General features: G+C 42.4%; 1 protein-coding gene across 2 annotated transcripts in view; it reads left to right on the top strand.

Moving 5' to 3' along the window:
- The window catches only part of LOC134338457 (huntingtin-interacting protein 1-related protein-like), a 138,183-nt gene that overhangs the window by 50,069 nt on the left and 72,367 nt on the right, over positions 1–15,747 (top strand). For both annotated transcript variants that reach the window (XM_063034276.1, XM_063034277.1), the window contains exons 4-6: positions 330–386; positions 8,192–8,272; positions 10,165–10,241. In XM_063034276.1, the coding sequence (XP_062890346.1) occupies positions 330–386; positions 8,192–8,272; positions 10,165–10,241 (215 nt within the window). The remainder of the gene's footprint in view (positions 1–329; positions 387–8,191; positions 8,273–10,164; positions 10,242–15,747) is intronic.

Below are 15,747 nucleotides of genomic sequence, written 5' to 3'. Positions count from 1 at the left end.
TCATCAGGACTGAGAAATGGTCTTGGCCTGAAATGTCGACTGTTTACTCTTTTCCGTAGATGCTGCCTGGCCTGCTGAGTTCCTCCAGCATTTTGTGTGTGTGTTACTTTGGATTTCGAGCATCTGCAGCACTTCTTGTGTTTAGGAATGGAATATTGTCCTCTGTAGAGTATTGAACATTGGTGTGTGTGGATAAAGGAGTCATCCCTCTATATACATCAATATTGATCATCTTTTCATGATGTTTGTTTTATTTAGTAATCTTGTTGGTTTTATTTCTCTATTAAAAAAGAGTATGACCACAAAAATCAGTTTTTGTTTATTTTCAGGTTCTTCAGGACTTCACCAGGCATAAAAGTAACATCCGTGACATGGGAAATTTATGGGTACGTTCGATCTTGAAATTTATGACATTCTAATAATAATTTTTAAAAATTGAGCAACATCAATGTATTTTCTGCTGAGTTTTTCAATCTGCAACAAAAATAATCGCTAATGAAAAAATTTGGCATGCTGTGTTTATAAGATGTGGTGGTAAGTTTTAATTGTGGAGGAGTGGGGGAGGATTTTTGATAGTTAGTCCCTGTAGAACTAATCCTGGGGTCGAGACAAAATCCAGGTTTTCAATGAAAAGTGTTTAGTCGAGCGGACCAGGCTGCGCAAATATTATTCCATCAGCCCTCTGAAGTGGTATATTCCATCTTTTCTGTTTTTATTATAAATATTTTTGTGTGCTTTTATAAAGATGCTGCCCATGTAAAGTATTCTTCACCAGAAGTACAGTTCTCTGTGGTACTACTCAGTTGAAAATATAACTGTAACAAGATGATGGGTGCATTCCATTGGGAGGAAGGAGTTTTTTAATTATTGTCTGGCCGGCTTACATAAGCAGTTTACATTGGGAGGAATGTGTGGTCATTAACTGACCAGTTTTACATACAGTATTTTTTTCCATTACTTGAGCTTGATCCAACATTGAATAAAATTATGTATTATCTTCTACTTCAGCTTGGCTTTCCTGGCTCTTTCTTTATATCCCCTGCTTCACTTAGTGTCTGAAAAAGAACATGTCGACCTCAGACATGAATAGCCGGCCGGTGGCCTGGTGCCATCCGCACTGGACTGCGAGGCGAGTGGTCCCGGGTTCGAATCTGACCGGCTCCTTGCAGACTTTGAATGAATCCAGCACGAATCCATGCTGGGTTGAGTGCTGAGCTAGCAACTCGGCCTCGTGAAAAACAGGCAAATGCCAAAGAAATGGCGAGGTTGCTGCCCGATGCACCACAAAGCGCGGAGAGGAGCAACAAAATAGACGTGAATAGCCTCAAAAAAAAAATTGAAATCCAAAGCCCTCTGTGTGAAAACGAAATGCAGCTGAGTGAAGAAATACTTTCTGTTTTCTCTCCACCACCGTCCCTATTGACAAACCTTGTATCCTGAGATTGTTACACTTGGTTCTAAACTCTCTCACCAATAAAAGTAGTTGACAGTCTGGATGCAAAGACTTTTATAATAAGCCCTTTCTATTAGAAATCTCCAGGAACTAATTGAAGATCTCAAGTCACTTTGGTTAATTATCTAACCATTTTGTTTTGTTTGATGTTGAATGTTGGCTGTACAGTCAGCCCTAGGATCGTGTGACTGAACCTCAGTCTAGCCTCGTACATTCCCCGTAGGAATCCTGGTATAATACTTCTTCTCTATCTCCATAATGTTCAGTAGCTGAGGTCAATATAACACCTCCAAAGATTTAAGATTGTTTAATGTAATTTCCAGTACACAACTGTAAAGGAGAACAAAACAATCGTTACTCCTGATCCACTGCAGCACAAAGAAAACTCAGTAAGATAAAGAATACAATAATAATTAAAAGCACAATAAGTATAAATAGATTTGGTGACTGACGGGAGGTGATAAAGTAGTGGTAGTTGGGGGTGTGGAGGGGTGGGTTAGTGGGTGGAGCTGTTGATCAGCCTTGCTGCTTGGGGAAAGTAACCGCTTTTGAGTCTGGTGGTCCTGGTGTGGATGCTATGTAGCCGCCTCCGTGATGGGAGTGGGACAAACAGCCCATGAGGAGGGTGGGTGAGATCCTTCATGATCTTCCTGGCCCTTTTCTGGCACCTTTCTGTATTTGTTCCTGATGGCAGATAGGCTGGTACCGGTGATGCGTTGGACAGTTTTGACTGCCTGTGCTAGAGGCTTCCTGTATGGTGCAGTGCAGTTTCTGCACCGTATAGTGATGCAGCTCCAGGATGCTCTCCGCTGTGCACCTGTAGAATGAGGTGAGGATCGCTGTGCGTAGCCCAGCTCTCTCCAGCCTCGGCAGAAAGCAGGGGTGGTGCTGAGCTATCCTGATTGTGTAGAATGATACCCACCCAAGGGTTAAACAACCAAGCAATCCTTCGAGGTCAGTAACTGAGCCATAACCACCTTGTTCGATATGACTCAGCTAAGCATGAGATAATTAAGAAAGCTGGATCTGACTTGACGAGTTTCGTTTACTCAAACTTCCTCTGTTCACTTTTATGGTTGTAACCATTATCCAATCATCTTATGAATGAAAACTTTAAACCTTCGCAGAATTTGGAAGTTGTTTTGTTTGGCCTTGGATCGATATTAAAAATAGAACTGAGATTCTAGATGTGGAGGCTTAGGTTAAACTGTTGATTGATTTTATAACTTTTATATATTATAAATTAACTATGAAAGGAAGTTAAAGTCAAGGTCAATTTATTATCAAAGTACTGTATGTATATGTTACCATATACTACCTTGAGATTCATTTACATGCGAGACATGTAATGTGGTTTTCGAGTGAAATCATTTCAATTAACTTGCTGTAAGTGCAAATTTGAGGAAAAATATGCAATTTATTCATTTCATAGCCACTCCCAAGGCCTCATCTAAGCCTTGTTCCATTGCGAACACACAGGAAGACTCACGAAGTACCCCCTTGCTTCAAGCTGGCTTCAATTATACCGGTGCTTAAGACGAACATGGAAACCTTCCTCATTGGTTATCGTCCAGCAGCACTGACATCCACTGTGATGAAGTACTTTGAGAGGCTGGTGATGAAATATGTCAACTCCTGCCTGAGAAGGGACTTGGATCTGCTCCAATTTGACTACCGTCACAATAGGTCAACAGCAGATGCAATGTAGTCGGCTCTTCATTCAACACTGGGACACCTGGACAGTGAAGATGCATACATCAGGATGCTCTTCATTGACTACAGCTCTGCATCCAACACTATCATCCCCTCAGTACTAATCAATAATCTCCAAGACCTAGGCCTCAGTACCTCCTTGTGTAACTGGATCGTTGATTTCCTCGCTGGCAGACCCCAGTCAGTTCAAATTGGCAACGACATCTCCACCACAATTGTCCACAGATGCACAGCTGTGTGCTTAGCCCACTGCTCTACCCATTTTATCCTTATGACTGTGAGGCTAAGCTCAGCTCCAATGCCGTATTTAAGTTTACTGATGACACCACTGTTGTAGGGCGAATGAAAGGTGATGAATCAGCAGATAGGAGAGAGACTGAGAGTCTGGCTGAGTGATGCCAGAACAACAGCCTCTCACCCAATGTCAGCTAAACAAAAGAGCTGATTGTTGACTGCAGGAGGAGGAACCCAGAGGTCCATGAGCTAGTCATCATCAGGGATCAGAAATGGAGAGGGTCAGCAATTTTAAATTCCTCAGCATTTCAGAGGATCGGTCCTGGGTTCAGCAGGCAGGTGCCGTTACAAAGAAGGCTAGTTTGTGCCTCTGCTTTCAAAGGTTCAATCATTATTAAAGTGTTACAACTCTGAAATTTTTCTTCTCCAGATAGCCATGAAACCAGGAAAGAAAAGGAAGGCAGCACGATCATCAACCCCCTAGATCGCTCCTCCCCACCCAAAAAAAAACAAAAATGGAACAGGCGCATTGATCCCCAAATCCCCCTCCCCTCCACACAAAAAACGAGAAAGATCAAGTGAAAAACACAGAATATAAAAAAAAGACTGGAAAAACATCTATAGTTCAAGCTCATTATCAAAGATGCAGAAAACCTGGGAAACATTCTCTGGGCACAACAGCAGGTCTCTCTCTCTCTGGCAGTGAGTGATCCCACCAGTGATAAAAAGGCAGTCTCCTCTCTCTGATAGCAGAGTGAATCCCCCCCCAGCGATTAAAAGCAGGCAGCCAGTGCTCACCTTCCACATTCGCCTCGATGTTTCAATCTCCCTCGTTGCTTTAATTGGTGGACAATGGAAGCTTTAATTGGCGAAATGGAATTGAACATCAGCTCGCGCCTTGTCCAGCAGCCTTCTCGCTACGAGGTTCCCGCACCCTGCCTCTGCCTCTCAGAGACGGCAGAGTGCTGAAAAACCCAAACGATCTCCAAACTACAAATCACAGGCTCCAACAATCCCAGAATCACATTCAAGAATGAAAAGCACATGCAAAAGACATAAAAGAAGTGAATTATATGGTCTGATGATCTACCCAGAAGATGTCAATCGAAGGAGTGTTGTACACAGGCGCCATCTTAGAAGTTTGTGAAGATCCAGTATGTCACCTAAAACTTTGACAAACTTCTATACATGGGCGATGGAGAGTATACTGTCTGGTATGGAAACACCAATGTCCTTAAACGGAATATTACAAAAGGAAGTGGAAACGGCCCAGTCTATCACAGGTGAAGGCCCCCCCCCCCACCACGGAGCACATCTACAAGAAGTGCTGTCACAGCAAAGCAGTGTCCATTATCATCGACATTTCCCCTCCCCCCCCCAACTATCCAACCGTCCAAACATCCAGGCCATGTTCTCTTCTCGCCGCAGCCATCAGGAAGAAGGCAGATATCTCACTTCTCCCGGAAGTTCCGGGAGCCGCATATTGATAGCGGCTCCCTGAAGCCCGCAAATTAGATTTAGATTAGATTATGAGGACACGCAGTCCTCTTTTATTGTCATTTAGTAATGCGTGCATTAAGAAATGATACAATGTTCCTCCAGAATGATATCACAGAAACACAAGACAAACCAAGACTTAAAAAATTGACAAAAACCATGTAATTATAACATATAGTTACAACAGTGCAAAGCAATACCGTAATTTGATAAAGAGCAGACCATGGGCACGGTAAAAAACAGTCTCAAAGTCTCTCGAAAGTCCTATTATCTCATGCAGACGGTAGAAGGAAGAAAAACTCTCCCTGCCATGAACCTCCAGCGCCGCAAACTTGCCGATGCAGCACCCTGGAAGCACCCGACCACAGCCGACTCTTGAGTCCGTCTGAAAACTTTTTGAGAGTGAGCAAGAGGGGGAGGGAGGGAGAAGGAGAGAAAAAAATGAGAGCATGAGAATGAGAATCCTGATTGGTCTCTCTTTGTGCTAAGTGGACCTATCAGTTTTCTCTGTGGGCAGGCTTTACAGTCAATCTCTCTCTCTCTCTCTCTCTCTCTCTCTCTCTCTCTCTCTCTCTCTGTCTCTGTCTCTGTCTCTCTCTCTCTCTCTCTCTCTCTCTCTCTCTTTCATTGTCCATCAGTTTAGTTTAGTGTCCTGCAGCGTCATGGCAGAGTGTTCCAAAATAGAAAATATAAAACGTACGTCACCCCAGACTACACTAAGGTGTACCCCTGCCTAACAGGGGTCAAAAGTAATGACAGTGTTGCTCGCTGCACTGTTTGCAACAGTGACTTATGTCTCAACTAACCTTGAAGGACTGGTGCCAAACTACAAAAGCTTGCCAGTTGATGAGTTCTGGGGGAAGCTGTCCAAAGTAAAATCTGTGAGCACAGGGCAGTTGAGATTCAAAGAGCTCAGCCAGTTGAAAAGCGGGGGTGGTGATGCTACCTCCCTGAAATGAGTTTTTGCAGGGTGGGATGTCTGAGAAGGTACAGGAGCCTTAGGTCCCATACCACCAGATCCAGTAACGGTTATTACCCCTCAACCATCAGGCTCTTGAACCAGAGTGGTTAACTTCACTCACCCCAACAATGGATTGATTCCACAACTTATGGACTAGCTTTCAAGAACCCTACAATTGATGTTCTCAATATTTATTCATTTGTTTGTCTGTTTGTTGTTTTTTTTTCTTTGCATTTGCACTATTGTCTTCACCTTGGTTGTACGTCTTTGTTGTGTGTAGTTCTTCATTGATTCTATGGTGTCTCTTTGTATTTATTGGGAATGCCCGCAATAAAATGAATCTCAGGGTAGTATATAGTGACATATGTATATGTACTTTGATACTAAATTTGCTTTGACTTTGGGAAAGAGAGTAACGTGGTGTGGTACCTGGGAAGATCAGAGGGAATGCCTACGATAGGGCGCTGCCTAAAGGTGTCAAGGTAATAGAGGCAAAACACTTAAAGATAAGAAAGGTATCAAAATGCAGACGGAGCTGTGGAGAGAGAACAAGAAAGATGGATCCTTGAATTTAAATTTGAGGGGTGCGTATGGAAGACAGGAGGTTCTCCATTAGGATTGCGATAGGCAAAAGTTAGAACAATGGAAGAGGCACCAACAGTCAGTCCACAGACCTGTAGTCACCTCTTACTTTAACTCTCTCTCTTTGGTCTCCTCTATTGCTAGCTTTCTCACTTTTCCTGCTGGCTCAGCTGCTCCTTCCACAGCTGCTGCTTGAGCTGAGTACTTCTGGCATTCCCACTTACAGCTTCAGCTTATGATTTTGCCAAGCTTTAATTCCTCAGCAAACACCGAATAGAAGTTCCAATTTCATGGTTTAATCTCAGTTTCTTTAAGAAGTCATGTAAGATGGTTTTGATAAATACGAAATCTGCCTCCAGGCTCCTGGGGTGAATTGATTTTAAATGTCTGCCTGTGCTAGGTTCGGTGAATTACATTTGTGAATAAATTCATCGTTATTTTGAAAGAGAGGTACTACTTGATGTTGTACCCACTTGTATGTTACGTGGTTATCAACCTATAATAGCAGAGAGGATTGTTTGTCCTTGTATCTCATCTGCTCTATTCACCAACTTAAGTTCTGGATCGCATAGAGTGCAAGTCATCAGAAATATTGAAACATAATATTAACAACTTTTTAATGCTGTCCTTTGTCCCAAGTTAGTTAATTTAAGACATTTCCAAGCATGACTCAGCTGGGCCTGCCTGACATTTTCTCTGACATGTCACTCGCTTCTAATGATACTGTTCCACAGTCAGCAATTTGTTTCCCTGAGTGCTAATAGAAACTGGATTCTAAAATTGCAACCTGTGGCTTGCAGTTTTTCATTCACACTAAAATATAGGTGGAACTCGCAGGAAATTGGAAGAGAACTGGAAACTAAAAGGTGCTCTTTGTTACATTTGATGCTTTTTATTCCCATACCTCTGCTGGATAGTCATAGTCATACTTTATTGATCCCAGGGGAAATTGGATTTTCGTTACAGTTGCTTCATAAATAATAAATAGTAATAAAACCATAAATCATTAAATAGTAGTATGTAAATTATGCCAGGAAATAAGTCCAGGACCAGCCTATTGACTCAGGGTGTCTGACCCTCCAAGGGAGGAGTTGTAAAGTTTGATGGCCCCAGGCAGGAATGACTTCCTATGACGCTCTGTGTTGCATCTCGGTGGAATGAGTCTCTGGCTGAATGTACTCCTGTGCCCACCCAGTCCATTATGTAGTGGATGGGAGCCATTGTCCAAGATGGCATGCAACTTAGACAGCATCCTCTTTTCAGACACCACCGTCAGAGAGTCCAGTTCCATCCCCACAACATCACTGGCCTTATGGATGTGCTTGTCCAGAGATCAAATTATCTCTATGTCATGCAAGGAATTGCACCCCAGGTTCCTCGATGAGCCCGGCACCTAAGGCCATTTGCCACAGCAAGTGCCGATTGTCCAGACGCAGAGGAGAGCAGCACAGCCCTGCTCCCCCTCCTTTACCCCATCTCTTCTGTGTGTTTGTTGTGGTGAGATTTCTGTAAGCCTGACCACTTCACTAAAGTCAGTGCATCATGACAAGGCAGTTGCCAGCTCTGTGACCTGCTGCTACAATGATTCTTTAAGTGGATTTACCGCCTATCTTCCTCCTTTGTGTGTCGCTCGTTCGGTGCACCACGGTATGATGTAAAAACTCCATGTTCCAAACAAATAAATCTATTCCAATGAGGATTCAACTTTTTCATTTAGTCGTACTGTAATATTTTATTTAAACATTTTATAGGGTCATATGCATGATCGGTATGGACAGTTGGCCAGTGTCTACGTCAAACTTCTCAGCACCAAGATCGATTTTCATAAAAAGGTACGTCTCCCTCACAATACTGTTTATATCTCAAGTGTTTCTTCAACCCAAGATGTTTTTCACTTGCTACAGCTGAACTAGGACTAGGCTTCTATTAGTATAAGAACATTTAAAAATCATATACTTCAGATGTCGTTTTATTTGTGTGTTTACATGAAATCATATTAATACGGCTTCAAAAGAAATTGGCCGATTAATGACGGGTTGTCAGTGATGGTGCCCTTTCATGCGGAAAGTTATTTCCATTGTATATTCCCAAAGCTTTGCTCAAGATCACTGGATGTGTGGCTGTTGGAAAGCAGCGAGTGTCTCCTCCAGGTGAGGATTGTGGGCCACAGTCCACAGGCTGGAGTTTAGTGGTTTATCCAGTGTTGCAGCTGCACTGCAAGCTAAATTCCGATCCTACCAGTTGTACACGTGCTCAGTGCCACCGAATATTGCGTACCAATGGAAATAAAGGCTATATTTTGAGCAACTGTATAAAGCCATTTATTTAGCAACAAATACTTATCCTCCAAGGATTAAGAAAAATAATAGCCATTCAGAGGTAGGCCATACTTCTCTTTAGTATAAACAGGCCTGATTACCTTTCTCAACACCACTTTGCCACTCTTAAGTCACTTCATGTCACTGAAAATTATCTATCTCCTGCTTAGATATGTTCAACAAAGTGTCCTCTCTAGTGGAGTAATCACTACCCTCAGAGTGAAGAAATTTCTCTTCTCAGTCCCAAATGTTTAACCCTAATACAGGGGTTCCCGACCTGGGTCCACTGAACATTGGCCCATGGCATAAAAAAGGATGGGAATCCCTGCCCTATGTCCTGGGACTGTGATTCCTGGTTCTAGGTCCTTCAGCCAACAGAAACATCCACCCAGCTGTCAGCCTGTTGAACTGGCACATTTCAATAAAATCTCTAAACACTGGGTTAATCTAGTCTCTCCTCATTCAGTAATCCCACCATCCCAGGAATCAGTATATCTCCTTGGCAAGAAAATAAAAATTGTACACATGCTCCTTGTGTGGTTTTGCTGTAAGCCATCCTTGCTCCTATAATCAACGCAAACACAAGGAAATCTGCAGATGCTGGAATTTCAAGCAACACACATAAAAGTTGCTGGTGAACGCAGCAGGTCAGGCAGCATCTCTAGGAAGAGGTACAGTCAATGTTTCGGGCCGAGACCCTTTCCCAGTCCTGACGAAGGGTCTCGGCCCGAAACGTCGACAGTACCTCTTCCTAGAGAAGCTGCCTGGCCTGCTGCGTTCACCAGCAACTTTTATGTGTGTTGCTTCCTATAATCAAAACCTCTTACAATGAAGGCCAGAGTGCTGTTTCCCTCCTTAACTGCTGATTAATATAGAAGGACACCCAAAAATCATTGTACGTCAAGTTAAAGCTAAAGTCTGTTCTGAGCCTTATAGGCTCATCAGGCTGGTGCTTATACCGGTTTCCGTGGCATGAAGCGACTGAGAGTACGAGACTCCCCCCCCTCCCCGGATAGGACGCCAGTCTATCGCGAGGTTAACCCCCAGCATTTTGCCGGTACCCATTTTCAGCTGGGTGAACTGGAGCAGTGTATGGTTAAGTGCCTTGCTCAAGGACACAACACGCTGCCTCGACTGGGGCTTGAACTCACGACCTTCAGATCACTAGTCCGACGCCTTAACCACTTGGCCACGCACCACACATTGTACGTCAAGGAGGCTGTAATTGCCTTCCAGTACACAACATATTTCTCTCCCATTATTTTTAAATGTAATTCATGATGAGAAGGGCACTGCCTTCTTTTTAGAATGTTTTCTAAGTAGATGAGAAAGAGGTTCTATGGAATGTGCATCAACTCCTACACAAGGTTACTTTCTCATCACTTTGCTGTTACTGTTTTGCGCAGCATTCCGAGTTTCCACCAAATCTGGAAGTGACTGATGAAGCTCTGGATAAAGCTTCTGGCACGGATGTAAATAACATGTAAGTCCGATCAATACCGAGCCACGGTTTGCATACCTTTTGCTTTGCGCTGATCTGTGGTCAGAGGTGTTGGAATTATACCTTTGGAGGATGGTTGTGTTGCGATTGTTGGTCAGTCATCTCAGCTCCAGGGCGTTGCTCCAGGAGCTCCTCGGGACAGTGTCTTAGATCCACTTCAGCTGCTTCGACGGTGGCCCACAATCTGTCAGGAGGACTAAAACGTTCCGACTGCGCAATATCCAACTCTGTTCACAGTTCCTCAGAAAGCAGCTCACGTCTGCATGCTGTAAGACTTAGACGATGTTCTGGAACACGTTGAAAAGTGCCTGGCCAAGTCCGTCTCCAACAAGAGACTGACCGATCACCCAGTCTAGACTTCAATAGTATTACCAGCAACATCCTGGTGATCCCTACTGACCAGAAGCGGCACTTGACCAGCCACGTACTTGTGTTGGTTTTGGGGATCTACCAGAGGCTGTGTGCTCTGTGCTGAGTGTCTCACCTCCTGACACACCAGTGCTTTTCCACTCTCTACGAGGAGCATCTCATGAGCATGATGGAATGGACGAGTGCTACCCCAGAACTTAACCTTGACAACATCCACCTACCATCCTGAATTCTCACTCATTCTCCCCACCTCCAGCACAGTCTGACTGAATCATGGACATCTACAAAACGTGTTGCAGCTAATAGCCCAGGCCACTCTGCCGGCACCTCTGAATCCTACGGTCCCAATACTGAGAAGCAGGCACATGGGAGCACCCCACCGACTTGTGCACCAACATGACTTAGAGCAATATTGCAGACATCCCACCTATCCCGGAAGTTCCGGGAGTCTCCCGCATATTAATAGCAGCTCCCTGATGCCCGCAAATTATATACAATATCCTGGAAATGAGAGGGAGAGGGAGAGCGGGAGCGGGAACGAGCATCCTGTTTGGTCTCTCTTTGTGCTAAGTAGACCTATCAGTTTTCTCTGTGGGCGGGCTTTACAGTCGACCTCTGTCTCTCCATCAGTTCAGTTCGGTGTCCTGCACCGCCATGGCAGAGTGTTTCAAAAAAAGAAAATATAAAACACACTTCACCCCAGACTACACTAAAGCGTACCCCTGCCTAATCGGGGTCAAAATAATGACAGTGTTGCTCGCTGCACTGTTTGCAACAGTGACTTTTCTGTTGCCCATGGTGGGCTAGGACTGTAAAAGACATGTTGAGGTGAGTTTAACAGGTGTCATTCGTTCATTAGCATAGCTAACGTTATTTAAACTAGCTGGCTAGCTGCTAAAGAGCTTCTCTGGTAATGTCCTACGTGACGAGGCCAAACTCCCTGTACACGTGCTTAAAGTTGTAATAGAATAAAAAAAAGATTGCATGATAATCTATAAGTACATATTTTAATGTCACATTTTCTGCATATACCCAGTTTACAGATTACAGATTGGTTTACAGATTAGACAAAATCACTAAACAAAGTATTACATAAGACAATATAATAAGGATACACCTGATGCTTTTATTTCTTTTAGGGACCACAACATATTAGGGAGGCTAATCACAGGGAAGGCTGCTCAAGTATTTCACAGTTCTTTTCAGCAGAGCCACCTCACAGTACAAGGAAAGTTTGCAAAAGAAATAGAAAAGCTATTTGCATTGGCATTGAGATTGCCAACAAAATACTCAACAAGGAATGTGTGTGTGTGTGTGTGTGTGTGTGTGTGTGTGTGTAAATAGTTTCAATATGTGTCAAATAAATTGTTCTGTTCTTTCATAATCAAATGTCCCGTAATCATGTGCCCTTGGAGGTCAACCGGGGGTGGGGGTGGAGTGCTACCTCCCTGAAATGAGTTTTTGCAGGGTGGGATGTCTGATATTGCATTATCCAGACTTAGAATAACATGTCACTTACTTGATCATCACTGGGCCAAAATTCTAGAGCCACCTGTCCAATAACATAGTTGGAGTACCTGAATGAAGAATTGATTCAATATGTTGATGACCCACTCGCTGCTCAAAGGTAGTTAGAGATAAGCAGCAAATACTGACCGTGCTTGCACTGCCCACATCCTGAGAGATTCATGGCGAAAGAAATATTCACAGGGAACTTGGTCCCCTAAGGTTTTCAATCAAATCCCAATATCCTCCCACATTTCAGAGGACTCTCCTCAGCGATGTACATCTGGTGCAGATGGAATGAGAGCTTTTATTAATTTCCAGTTTGACTGAGTTGTTATATTTTTATCCTCAACCCAGTTAATTCATTTTACGAATTCTTAAATTGAATTAAGTGGTTGAAATCTCTAAGTAGTTTCGGTAATGAACTGTGCGCACATCTCAGGCGATTTATAATTTATAAATCCTGACCTTGAAATAATGTGCTCATTATTCTTAAAAGCAAACTGTTTACCTAAATATAGACTTGACTTCTCTGCCTGTCGGATTTTTCGGCCCATGGAACATCTGAACAAGAGGAACAAATTGCTTATACTGCTGCTGTATAAATGATCACTGAGGAATGTGGAAGAGCTGTTTGGAGTAACTCTTCCATTCTAGTGTAATGCTCTTCTGTTTTACACTGTATCCAAGCCTGTCCAACTTAGTACTTGTCCGAAAGTTTTTCTTTGGAAGAAGCTATTATGAGAGTGCTAAATATTCTACATATCTGGGGATGTTCATGAAGCATATTCATTTTAGCAGAAAAGGCCAATATTATTCAAATTTCAGGTTCTCTTTGAAATACTTAAGTATCTTCTAATCTTGGACATGTTATAGAACATTATGGTTCTCTCAAAGTGGTGCCATTGGCTCACTTGATAACCGCCCGTACCCCATGAGAACAGATGAGAGACAGTGATGATATATTGGCTGAAACACAGGGACTATAAATTCCCACTTGAGAAGGCCAACCTCAGTTTAGTATCTTTGCTGCGGTTTGGATGGTGCAAGGTCACAGTTTGTGCAAGGTTTCTAAAAGTACTGTTTTCACATTGAAATTCCGTCTCCTTGCACTGTTGGTACTTCACTCCATTCAAATGTACCTTTCATCCACTTCATACAGTGCAACAAGGGAGCTTGAACGCCAAATATATTTAGGTAGAGGGACAAGAGTGGAAATTACTGCTGTTTCCATCTTTATGTAAAAAGCTAGCATCCCTGTTAAGCTCCATAGCAAGTAGAAACAGTCAGTGCATGCCTAAAATTAAGAAATTCTTTTATCCTTCCAGAACCACTGGAAAATATTCCCTCTAGTATTTGTGTTTTGTGATTGATCTTGCCATTCTTCTTGTACTTTTTAGAGCATTATTCTCTTTTTGGAGGTGAGTTGTAAAAAGCATACATTACCGGATGCCATTTTCTCAGTGACAACTTATCTCACTAACGTTGTGTGTTTCATGTAATAATATTTGCTGTTACATCTTCCTCACACTCTGAATTCAGGGCCATCATAGCTTATTCGGACCTTGTCACTGTAGGCAAGAAGATGATTTGACATTACTGGAATGTTGCCACAGCAAGATGTCATTTTCTACAGGAAGCGCTGTAAAAAGACCATGGCTTTCAGAGATCCAATACAACCAGAAACTCAGAATTTTATTACAAACAAGGGAAAATCTGCCAATGCTGGAAATCCGAGCAACACACACAAAATGCTGGAGGAACTTAGCAGGCCAGGCAGCATCTATGGAAAAGAGTACAGTCAACGTTTCAGGCTGAAACCCTTCGGCAGAATGACGTTGACTGTACTTTTTTCCATAGATGCTGCCCAGCCTGCTGAGTTCCTCCAGCATTTTGTGCATGTTGCTCCGAATTTTATTCTTGCTTTTGGGTTAAAACCCTAAGTGGTGGTCTCCTAATTGAACTATCATTGAACGATTATAGTTTGTAGATCAAAAGGCTCCCTTTAATCTATATTCTTTTTGGGCTGATCTTGACAATATAAACAAACCGTTCGGTAGATTTTTTTCTCAAATGCTGCAGTTATCTGAATATTAATACATTTGGCATTAAATTTGTAAATATTAACCTTGATTTTCTGAGGGTGAAAGAGCACAATATTAATGCTCTTAGTTGTTATTGATTACCATTCCTCATAGTTACTATAAATTGTGCTTAATGGGCAACTGGGTGATTAGTTTTACATTTATTTCATACAACATTACATTCACACACAGTGCTGCTTGTCTCTTCTGTGGCCAAAGTGCCTTTACGTTGACAGCAGGTGCTAGCGGAACCATACAGACCCTGTGTTGGTTTCACAGAGTGGACGAAACAAGCATGGCTCCCTGCTCTTTTTGCATCTTGCATGCATGAACGTGTGGGATTGTGAAGTTGCTATTGAGTGAACAGTAGAAAAGTGATCCCATACCCTGCATTTATAAACTTCGCTGATTGACTGGAAATTATTCTGAGTGCAAAAGTAAAATAGTACCAAGTTTTGTTCGTGCATCATCCAGAGCAAAGTTGGTCCAAATAGGAATCTGTGGCATCCATCAGCTTAACAGGTGCTTCTAACAAGCACAAACCCTGGTAGCTTTAAATCAATTCATTGTGACTTTTTATTAGTTTGCATTTTGATATTGAACTTAGTATAGTGAATTCATTCAGATTCTAAATTTGTTAAATAGGTTAGATTTTTTAAAATGTTAACTTTACTACCATGATTACCTGACGTTAGCAAAGATTCCGGTAACTCTACTATTAGAGCAGAATGGTTCTTGTGTTATGTCAGTGGAGTATCTGCTTTTCGAATAGGGATCGCAGAATAGAGATGCCTTGGCCCGCTTGCCTTACGTTGATGGCATTGATGGGGTCTGGGTTTCGGCAGGAGAAAAGGTCATAGATTTAAAATTAACAATGTGGGCAGGTTGTTCAAGTTAAAGTTTATTGTCATTCAACTATACACATGTATACAGCTAAATATAACAATGTTCCTCTAGGGCCAAGATGCAAAACACAGTATATATATGAACCAGCACATACCAACACAAAAATAATTAGCACGAGTCCCAGAGTGGCATGGCCTGGAGATTGACAGGTTGACGTAAAGTGCAAGGTACATATTTATGTAAGACAGTATAATATTACTGGCACTGTTATTTCCTCTGGAATCATAATTGCATATCTGGAGAAAGGATGGACTAGTTCCCGCCGTGCGGAAATGACAAGACAAGTTTAACATGTGTAGTGGTCCTCCAGAACTGCCTAGTTTCTAGAGAGAGGGCAATGACCAATAAGTTCGCTTTAAAAAAAAAATCTGATTTTAAAATAGAGTCCCAAAAATGATCTTTATTAATGTCTGCATTTGTACCCCTAGAAAAGTGGAATTGGCTTTGCACAGCACGTGTTGTATTTGTTGTGTTTCGGAATCTCCAAATACATTTAGGCCCGGTCCGTCATGTGGTGATTGTTGATATCTTGCCATTCTTCTCAACTGAAAGCTCAACAAATATATTCCTTTTAGATAAGTGCATTGTAGGAGAAGCCAAGTCTTTTGTTGCAAGTAATTGTT

Source organism: Mobula hypostoma, chromosome 27 (genome assembly GCF_963921235.1).
Source record: "Mobula hypostoma chromosome 27, sMobHyp1.1, whole genome shotgun sequence".
Classification (NCBI taxonomy): domain Eukaryota; kingdom Metazoa; phylum Chordata; class Chondrichthyes; order Myliobatiformes; family Myliobatidae; genus Mobula; species Mobula hypostoma.
The sequence above is the reverse complement of the archived record's forward strand: the minus strand, read 5'-3'. Positions and strand labels throughout refer to the sequence as shown.